This window comes from Eptatretus burgeri, chromosome 5 (genome assembly GCF_056783735.1).
Source record: "Eptatretus burgeri isolate ZD-2024b chromosome 5, Ebu_testis_v1, whole genome shotgun sequence".
NCBI classification, from domain to species: domain Eukaryota; kingdom Metazoa; phylum Chordata; class Myxini; order Myxiniformes; family Myxinidae; genus Eptatretus; species Eptatretus burgeri.
In genome coordinates this window covers 73432684-73443974 of record NC_140965.1, presented here as the reverse complement: position 1 = coordinate 73443974, position 11291 = coordinate 73432684, and the positions used below count along the sequence as shown (strand labels likewise).

Below are 11291 nucleotides of genomic sequence, written 5' to 3'. Positions count from 1 at the left end.
TTCACACAAGGACATTTATTATAATGAAACACGTATGTAATTAAATAAGGCAAAACACGTATGCAATTATACAAGCAACAAAAGCACGACAAAAGAACTACAACCGTATACTTATTATGTACAGTCATTTACACTTAACAGCAGTTCCTACTTATTAGATGGGTCCACGGACACACGTACGCACACACACACACAAGAAACGGTGGCTGAGGCCTTTAATCACGAGCTCCAGCTCGGAAGACAGGTGAGCTGAAAATCAGAGCCTAACTCGAACCTTTCCACCTCATGTGGTCTTCAACTTGTCCGGTCCCGGGCTCCAGCGAGAGCGAGCTGGATCCAAATCGCCGTGAGCCGCGTTCCTTCCCGAGGTCCCGCGAATCCTCCCGCGCTTCTCAACACGTGCCGGTGAGACGAGGCGCCGATCCTTCCTATCGATGCGTCGCTTTCCCGAGGATCCAACTCCAATAAGAGGCCGATGCGTCGCACCAAGCCAGGAAACAAAAAGCTCCATGAACCAAGAAGAAGAGGAAGAAGAGGAAGAAGCCTCCACTCGCAGCTCGAGCCGAACAACCAGCTCAAGTTCCTTCCAAAACAAAGCAGCAGCTGAAGCTCACTGAGCCAGCCGAAGGAAAAAGCTTCCGAAGGCCTCAAGCCAAGCAAGCCAAGCAGGACCCGACGGCTGAACGACTGCTCTCTCAAAAGCAAAAAAGCTTACTCCTCCCACGGGACTCAGCACACGAACTCTGCCACGGGACTCCCACGAACTCACCCCACAAACTCAGCCCGACCACGGGACTCCCATGAACTCTTTTCGAACAAAGAAAAGATGTCCTCTTTATCCTTTGCACCCCATCCCCCGCACACGGCGTGACTCATGCCTTCGTGATCCACCCCCCCCCCCCGCTCAACTACGGGTGGGAGGGAGTTGTTGACGTCACCGCAGGGTTCTTCTTCCTCTTCGCAGAAGAGGGGGAGGGACGTCTCCATTGTTCGCTCCCTAACTATTAAATCGATCCGCAGCGCATCGATTTCAAAACATTTAAACAATGGAAGGTGAGCTATCAAGGGAACATGCACTTATTGACATAGCTGACTAAGGGAACCTGTATGTTGTGTGCAATTGAATTCCAAATTCGTAACAATATATGTATATATATATATATATATATATATATATATATATATATATATATATATATATGTATATATATATATTTATATATATATATATGTTGTTACGGCTGTGGAAATTCGCAATACACCATAAAGGGTCCTTAGATCAGTTATGACGATAAGTATATGTGGAGTTAGATTTCCCCACCGTTGTTTAGAGGGAATTTCCGTGTTCGCCGGTCTGTGATCCTTTGAGATAGCAGTTTTTCTTTTCTCTAACGTTATTTTGGACCAATCACCCCCCCCCCAACAACCAAATCGCCACCACCAACATCATTCCCAAACAACTACAACTCAAACACCACCACCTTCACCTCTTTACCTCCACAACTCCACCCCGCAAACATCACTTCACCGCCATTCTCAAACGACACCCGCCAGCAACCAAATCGCCACCACCAACACCCTTCCCAAACCACCACAGCAAACTCTCACCACCTTCGCCTTTCTACCAAACGTCCTGCCATGGGTTGTGAATGGGTTCCTTGCACCTCGAAAAACGGATCAGGAATGATTCACACCCACTTTTCATCCATCGTACAATGGCAAGTACGATCATCCAGGTACGATCGCCCGGTTAACTACCCGCGCAGGTACTTAGGTAGGTCGAGTTTGGCGAACAACCCTATCCTGCGCGGGTGGCTGATTAGCACGATTGTGGTGGGGTCGAAAGACCCACCCGTGACTAGCTCCTGGCGGTAGTTCCAAGGAGGGCACGACTGAATTGTCCGTTCCGTTGGCGATGCGGTTGCGATTTGAGTTACGTGGCCGATCGCACGCCGGGCGGACCGAAATTCGTAACAATATATATGTATGTATGTATATATGTATATATATATATATATATATATATGCATATATATATATATGCATATATATATATGCATATATATATATGCATATATATATATATATATATATATATATATATATATACATATATATTGTCGTGGTTCTCACCGCGCCGGCGTGCGGGCGATCGCTTTTAGCTAATTCGCGGCCGCACGCGCCCACCGACCGCGGCAATCCAGTCGTAGTTTCCGGATCAATGCCGAAATCCAGCTGCGGGTGTGTTTTTAACCACACCGTAGATCAGCCAACTTTTCTGTCCACGCGCTCTAGGGTTGATTGCCGAATTGTCGATGTACCTAATTATTCGCGCAGACAGAAATGCCGGAGATTTACACCTCACCGGAGCCTGCACGAAAACGAGTCGCTTTTAAGCAGCTCGTTCCGTTTGCGATTTGCCGAGCGGTATTATATCACCAAGCCCCGTCGGATCCGATTACTTTATCGGTGTTAAAAAAACAGCTAATATTCCGAACGCAATTATGGCCGTTCAATGGAGGAAGGGACGCAACGAGCAGGTGAATATTCAAACAAAGAACACATGCACGCATGCAGTCAAGGCAATGAATGGGGGTAGGGACAAGACGCGAGCAAAAAAAGAACTACAGCTGTTCTATTTAGTATTTACATGCACTTATAACAGTTCTCTACTTCAGGACAAGGCACCACAACTTCCATGCAAAGAAAACCCCAGGAAAGGAAAGGGTAGAACAGGACCCGTAGTTCTTTAATGTTCCGCGGAGCTGTGGAGACCGCAGGAGCTCCGCGAGACCGCGAAGGTTACCTGCTACCCTCGTGGTGACTCGCTGGGCGTCCCTCAAGGTTTCGTCGTCAACACGGCAGCTGGCGTGGCGGCTCGGTTGGTCCAGGCCTAGCCGTACGGCCTGGTCGATCGGGCCGAGCCGACGACGCATCAGAGGAGCGAATGGGCCTTGCTCTTTTGGAGTTGATGCTCTCTTAAGAGCCCGCTCACTCCTCAGCGTCGCTGGAACCGTCCCAGGGCCCGATCACCTCGGACCGTTATGTGTCGCTGTCTGGCGACTTCTCGCCGGCTGCCTTCACCGACCAACAGCCCTGCACTGGACTCAAACCTCTCCCGGACTCCAAGCTCCGCTGCGCTCCGATGAGCAACAGCCCTGCACTGGACTCCAACTGGAACTGGCGCTCTCCACCCCGACTCCGAACAAACTGCACTCGACTTTGAACCCAGACTCCAGCTCGACTCCGCTCGACTACCGGCTTGGCATGCCAGCACGCCCTTTTATGGGGTATGGGGGGTGCGTTTGGTCTTCCACCTCTGACCCTTCACACCCCCGCTGGCTCTGCCCCTTTTGTCATTTTGATCCATACTCGCCGTCCTGACGCAGACAAAGCGGACGTGGTAGAGATCACCGGCCCTCACCCCAACGAGGGAGTCCCCGCATCTGTCGGCGAAGATCCACTCGTCCGTGGAATGCCGTTGCTGGCGAAAAGATGGCGGCGTTTGTGGAGACGAAGGTGAGCAGACGTTCTTCGTTTGTTGATGTGGTGAGGGGATGTTGGCGGTTGTCGCAAAGGTGGTGAGGAGATATTGGCGGTTCTTGGTTAAGGTGGTGAGGAGATGTTGGCGGTTGTGGAGAAGGTGGTGAGGAGATGTTTAAAATAAAGATAGAAAAGAATAATACTACCTCAAGATTGCACAGCCCGGCTCACGAATAATTCCCGTTAGACATCGGTGGGGAAATCTATCTGGAGACACACTTATCGACATAACTGATCTTCGGGGAACCTGAATGGTGTTCTGTGAATTTCCATAACCGTAACAATATATATATATATATATATATATATATATATATATATATATATATATATATATATATACATACACACACACACACACACACACACACACACACACACACACACACACACACACACACACACACACACACACACACACACACACACACACACACACACACACACACACACACACACACAACGAATGAAAGGGGACCAACAATAGATCCTTTAGGCCGTGTTACGTTCCACTGGGAAGTGAAATTTCGTGACAGAAATTTACTTATGGATGAAAGTCGGCTGTATAGTGTATTATATTATTACCTGTTGTTCACAATGGTATAACTCTTCAAGTCCATAACCCCCCACGAAGGGGTGAAAAAAGGGGTGAAAAGTCAGCGATTTCGTCGCGAGCTGTGTAGGGCGGTGGCCAAACTCATTGGGCGTGAGAACCAATCAGAGGACACCACACGGTCACGTGACAGCTCTCCATTCGGAGAAACTTGTGTGTGGAGGCAGTTCAAGATGGCCACGCCCATGGATAACATGTGGTGATCGGCCTAAAATATTTTCATTTTTTCGACATTTTTCGCCGTTCACAAGATATCTAAGGAATATGAGGTGCATCGTACATGTGAGGGCAGCCCCATGCAGAGCAAAACTGATAACTGGGGCACAAAAGCTGGTCAAAAATCAAGGAAAGTGGGAAACTCTGGTGTACGTGGATTGCCCAGAAAGCGAATTGGCACGGCAACGTTTGGAAGATTGGGAATGTAAAGAGTTCCCCACTGATGGTGGGTATCACCAGTTGTGCTATAATGCGTTTTACAACACAACAAATATCCAGAGGAAGATTGCCCATCATGGCAGTCGGAGTGCTGATGATGCCTCTGCCAGAGAAGTGCCCATTCCTGTCAGCCAGCCGACAAGAGACAGACCAAAGAGAACAGGGGTGATATCTCATGTTTTGCCGAAAGATAGATGTTTAATCTGCCACAAACCTCAATGACTTTTCAAGTCTCATGGCAAGTCGCAACGCAGTCGGATGATGATGGATGAAACTGAGGATGGAGGCAAATACCTGGAGGAATCTCGCCAAACTTTCGTTGATGTGCAAGTATACAAAGACTACGGTTGATGTCAATGTGCTGTGATTTTACGTTCAGTTCTAAAAATCTCAAAACTTTCTTTCCAGGGCTCCTCAGGGCAGCTGCAGAATGCCTGAAACGTGAAGACATACTGCTACAAATCAGGGGATATGATTTAGTGGCCATTGAAGCACACTATCATGAGAAGTGCCATTCAGAACTAAGTGGAGTCAGTCACTACTACTCAAGGAGTACAAAGAAGCGTATATCGGATTTGAGTCAAGTTGTATGAGTGTACGTCGTGGCGGATTCGTTGACGAGCTGGCATGTAACCATGTCGAGGCGGACACGAGGGTTGTATTGCATGCATACCACGCTGCCATTAGCCACAAAACGGTGGTGATCCGCAGCCCCGATTCGGATGTGGCACTCATCATGTTGGCGAATCTCGTTTTTTCCTCGAAGCACCATCATATTTGAAACGGGCAAGGGATCAACTGCAAGGCTTCTCAATTTGACCGCCATTGAAAACGCTATGGGTTCCACCAAGGCCCGGTCTGTGTTGGGGTATCAAGTGTTCACTGGATGAGACACGACAAGTGCTTTCGTTGGAAAAGGCAAACGAAAAGGTGTGAAGCTCATGCTGCAAAACAGTGAGTTTATACAGACATTCGCGCAAATTGGTGCCAGTGTTACGGTTTCCTGTGAGGTGTTCGAAACGTTGGAGAAATTTGTCTGCAGTCTGTATGGTGTGAAGTGCTCGTCCGTGAATGAAGCACGCTATAGACTCTTCTGCACCAAAGCCCTGGGTGAGCAAAGGATTCCACCTTGCCAAGACGCATTGGTGCAACATATCCTTCATGTCAATTTCCAAACATACCTCAACAAGCAAGCATTGAGCAGGATTATGGACATCCCTGACCCCAATGAGAATGGATGGCAAGTAATTGATGGAGGCGTATCCGTGAGGTGGTATACAGGTGATGTAGCTCCACGTGGCCTGTTATCCCATGAATCTTGTGGCTGTGAGAAAAGCAGATCTATGGCAAACCAGTGTAAATGTCGTCGTGCAAATGTTCGTTGCACAGATTTGTGCTCATGTACAGGTTGTGAAAATGTTGAAGAATCGGCAGTTGAACTAGAGTTGGTGAACGGTCACAGTGATGGTTCATGTGATGATTCAAGTGATGGTGAATGGTGTCCATCAAGGTGTCTGTGCCTGACTTGCTTGTGTCAGTGTCTGTGCCAGATTTGCTTGTGTAACCTGACTTGCTTGTGTAACCTGACTTGCTTGTGTAACCTGATTTGCTTGTATACCTGACTTGCTTGTGTAAGACTGTAAGTGTACCTGTGCCTGACTTGCATGCATTTATCATGACATGTAGTATATTCTCTCTGAACTTTGTCCGGCTGTTGTGGTTTGTTGACACGGGACCTCCCCAACTTCCTTACGTCCGACCGTCCTGTGTGGGGGTCTTCATTCTTCCATTGTCGGCCACGGTAAAATGGATGGGCTGAGGAGATCGGGAAAGTCGGCAGCAGGAAAGAAACTCCAATGACCGCTTGCACGAGCAGTTCTCCTACCGTAATGTCCACCACACAGTCAATGACATTGGTGGGAAATCACCAGTCGTCAAAATTGCAGCGTACGATTAACGATTATGTAGCAGAACAGTGATTTTTCTCTCGAACCCTGCAAAAACACGTACTTCCGGGTTATGGCCATCACCATTTTGTCCACAATTCCCCCAGTTCCTCTGACTGGAGAGCTGTCACGTGACTCGTGTGGCGTTCTCTGATTGGTTTTCACGCCCAATGAGTTTGGCCACCGCCCTACGCGAATCGCGACAAAATCGCATGACTTTTCACCCCCTTTTCACCCCTTCGTGCCGGGTTATGAACTTGAAGAGTTATACCATTGTGAAGAACAGGTAATAATACACTATACAGCCGACTTTCATCCATAAGTAAATTTCTGTCACGAAATTTGATTTGTAAGCGTTTCTCGCTGAACGTAACACGGCCGACTTGTGGAACATGCCAGAAGCCACTGATTGCAAATTGTATTCCAACCCATTTAAGACCAAAATATATTTTTGTTTAACAGGTAGCTTTAAACCATTCCAGGGCTATTCCTCCAATTCCATAATGTGATAGTTTGTACAAAATAATGTCACAGTCAATTGTGTCAAAAGCTTTAGATAAGTCTCGGAAAACATCAACTGTGTTTGCAAATTGATCAATTGCTTGTGCCACTTTGTCTGTGAATATTAATAAGGCATGTGTGGTGTAAACCTTTTCTCAAAAAACAAATTGATAATTTCCAAAAATATTACAGTGCTTTTGATATTTTATAGTTCATATATACACTATGAGAAACAATTTTTTTCAAATATTTTTGAAAAGACAGTTAATGAAATCAGACGGCGTATGTTCCTCATGTTTTTTTGTGTGACCATTCTTAAAAATTGGATTATTATTCATACTCAACAATTCGTATATTAAATAAATAAAAATTTCCACATAGTTATCAGAACATCAAAAATCATCGTTACAATTTATTATCAGAACATCAGCTTAATTATCATTCATGGTATTAAGTGTTAAAGACTGTAACTCATCTGCTTCCAAAGTACAAAAAGGAAAATTATTCATGAATGCCAGAATCCAACATAAATCAATTGGCAACTGTGGAACTAAAACACTTTAGTCCCTATAAGTTATGCATGATGCCATGACCTGTTCCCTTCGGGGGGGTTTTTGAAAGATCAGTGTCGTGCCTGTAAGCCTGATTCTGGTGGGTGGACCTTCATTCTTCCTCATCTTGTACGTGATGTTTTCCATTTGAGAATGCTGTTGCTTTAACACTGTTCGTGAATTCATGTTCACATTAAAGGAGTCTTGGATGTTGCTTCTTTGCTTTCTTAGAAATGCAGCAAAAATAGCATAGTGATCAAACATCATTGAAAATCGAATTATTATCAGACATGGGTAAATAATTCACTGGCTTGCATCACCTGGTGGAGTTTTTCGCATCAGGCAACAGGCAACAGGCAACAGGCATTGACTAAAATCATTGAAGCAAGGACGGCGTATGTAAATAAATGAGGTTGTCCTCCACATCCCCTCCATTTCCCAGCAAAAAACCCGAAGTTCGTTCAAAGTTGTTTTGTTAACTAAGAAGCCACCTGGATTAAATCCAGAGGAAGGTGCATTTAAAATGTTACAATCCACTCATTCAATTCAATGAACTTGTTTTGAACTCATTTTGTGAAGGTTAATTTTAAGTGTGAATTCATATCATATTGACAATTGTGCTTTCAAAAGAGTAATCAAAAGTGTCTTGTGTAGATTTATATTCATGAAAACTATTAAATTCAATTAGGTTACTTTCTTTCCAAATTATTCTTCATCACTCCCTCACAATTCTCTCTTATCAACCTGACTTTACGAAATTTTGCATACGTGCTCGGGGCTCCGAGGGTCAGATCATGGGCACAAAATAATTCCACCCTCGCCCTCCACCCCCTTCTCCCCCCCATCCCCAGCCAGATTTGGGAGAAGACTTACAATCTTTGCCTGAACATGGAGAATATGCAAGTCATTTAACGACTGACCCCTGCTGGAGGGAGTGTGTATTGGCACTCCTTTTCGCTCCGGGTGGCAATGGGTGGTACGATTACTAAAAGGATGCACGTCCATCCTTCCGTCACATGAATAAGAAGCAGGACTTGGCCTTTAATGTAGTGATTCTTGCTGTCATAGAATAAGAAAAATGGTGCCATTGGAAAGCTAATAATCAAATTTTGCATTCCTGCTCGGGGTATCCAGGGTCAGGTCATGGACATGAAATAAATCTCCCCCCTCCCGCTCCTCCCCACCTCCCACGAGTGTGGGGAGATGACTTGCGATTTTTGCATGTACACATGGAAGAGTGTAAGTGGTTTCACCAAAAAAAAAATGGGGGGGGGGGAGAAGGAAATGATGCAATTATGAAAACAAATCCTCTTGCTCTCTGTGGGAGTGAGTATAACTCGTTGTTATAAATATCGGACAATTTTTCTCAAGTTAAATGCAGTGTATTTTCTTGCCACAAGGTCACTGTAGCAGCACCTAAACAACACTGACTAGAGGAAATAGCTCTTGTCAAATGCCATTAACCTTTTAAAGCAATGTGAGATGGTCGTGCAAATCAATTTTGTTTCGAAAAATATTTCCTTATTTTAGAAGAACAGTCAATTTTTGAAGTCATCAATTTTCAAAAGGCAGAACATATAATGGATATAGAGATGGGCCTGGGTATGTTTTGTGTGCACTACACTGTGTGTTTTGTGTTGTGTATGTATTTAATTGGAAATACAATATAATTTAACAAATTCCTCAATCCATTTTCTCTGATGAAGAAATAAATTATTGGGGACATACCAAAGAAAAGCAACAAAGTTCACTTTACTTGAGTAACACTAACTCCTATGTATGAGATACAACATGTCTCTAAGTCATGTGCATTGTGTTGTCATCAAACATTTGAAACAAGTTAAAGCCCACTGAAATATCATAATAATTCATCTTCGGGTCATGATTGTTTATGCGGTTGCGATGACTCATAGAAATGAGTCTCCTCACCTCTTTCTCTCGCACGTCGCCGGCTGCGGGATCTCCGTGCCATTCGAGGGCCAAGTCCATCTCCCCTGTCATGACGGCCTACACTGGCAGACATCCTGTCGAGGGAGAGCTCACCCAGGCAAGAGCGATGGCGGCGTGGATGAAACTCAGACACGGAGCGTTTCATTGGGCTTAGGTTCTGCATGTCCTGATGACAAATGCAACCATTAAGTGCAAAAGGCATGAGTGAAGCCGACATATCTATTTTTCTGTTCCTTACATTGCTTCCTATTCTTGCACCTGAAACATCTTAATTTTCATTTCAATTCGATTTAACAACATTCATTTTTCTTCTTCAAATACAATACAATACAATGCTTGAAAACAGTAACAGAAGGCAGCCTGAATCTCAAAAAGCAGATTGTTTGTGTGGGTTACACTGTAACAAAGATACAAAATTACCAGAACAATACAAAGACTGATTACGTAACATAGACGAATAAACCATGGTACAAAATGAGGTAGTTATACAAAATCAATTTGGAATTTGAGGCAATGCAGGAAGAATGGATTAGAATAGGATCAGCTATACATTAGGTTGTCAAATAGAACAATGATGAAACATTTCTTCAACATATGTGTGAATATTTTCAATGAGAAGGAAAATTTTAAAACCGTCATATAATTCCAAAGTTTGGGAACAGAGAAGCAAAATGTTATGCTGGAATGATACAGCTCTAAGCTTCGGGAGATGAATACGAGACATTGATCTGGTCATATCCCAGTGAATGTCATAATTAAAAATGAACAAATCACACAAATGAGAAGGGTGATATCTGTTCACACATTTATGTTTATACATAAAATTACTTTATTGATAAAGTGTGAGATCATGAAATTTCAGAAATTTAAAGTGATAAAATAATCAATCATATTCTTTAGCAGAAGAAAACAGTTGATGATAAGACTTAAAAAAAACACAAATGTATCTGGAAAATATTTTCTAATACTAAAGAGTTCCCTTATGGTTTTTAATGGGATGTATTTCTTTTTTACTTTTGCATATAGTTGATCATACCACTTACTTTCATATTCTCAAGTACGATTAAAAAAAAAAAAATGGTGTTTCAGAAATTTGTCAACATGATGAATAGAAATGAAATATTTCCATTCCAAAAAGAGGAAAATAAAGTGCAACTATAAAATGTTATCATGTAAAAAGTGATAACATCTCTTCATATAAAAGTAAGTATTTTGGAAAGCCAAATGACAGGGTATAAGATTTATATAAGAGGCTTTTATTTTTACCAGGCTGTTTGTTTTTGTCTAATCCCATTCGATGGCATATTCTCTCTGTATAATACTTATACAGTACATGACGTTCCACCAATCTCAACATTTAAATGATGAATAAAATTATTTATTCTTCTGTTAAAATTTTTAACTATGAGAGCAAACTATAATTCATTGCGATTCTCCTCAACATTTCAGCAAGCCAGTTGCAGGAGCACTTATACATTGAGAATGCATATCCATGAATGCAACAAAATGCATGAATGGGCATACAAACGTATCATACAATGCACAGTTGAACTGTTTCCAAACCTAGACGTAATGACACTTTTTAGGGAAATATTCTTTAAATATTTAAAGCATCCTGCTGGGGGAATAAATCTTTGTGCTTCGTTATTCCGCTTACAAACAACAACAAAGGCAGGAAGAAAGCTCCTATCCTGTCAAAACTTTGTCTTCAATTTTGAGAGGAGAAAGGAAAAAAGGAAAGGCTTCATAAAA

At 43.4% G+C, this 11291-nt stretch overlaps 1 protein-coding gene across 8 annotated transcripts in view; it reads right to left on the bottom strand.

Moving 5' to 3' along the window:
• The window catches only part of LOC147026688 (voltage-dependent N-type calcium channel subunit alpha-1B-like), a 592527-nt gene that overhangs the window by 23089 nt on the left and 558147 nt on the right, over nucleotides 1–11291 (bottom strand). For all 8 annotated transcript variants that reach the window (XM_085882402.1, XM_085882406.1, XM_085882399.1 and 5 more), the window contains exon 45: nucleotides 9519–9705. In XM_085882402.1, the coding sequence (XP_085738528.1) occupies nucleotides 9519–9705 (187 nt within the window). The remainder of the gene's footprint in view (nucleotides 1–9518; nucleotides 9706–11291) is intronic.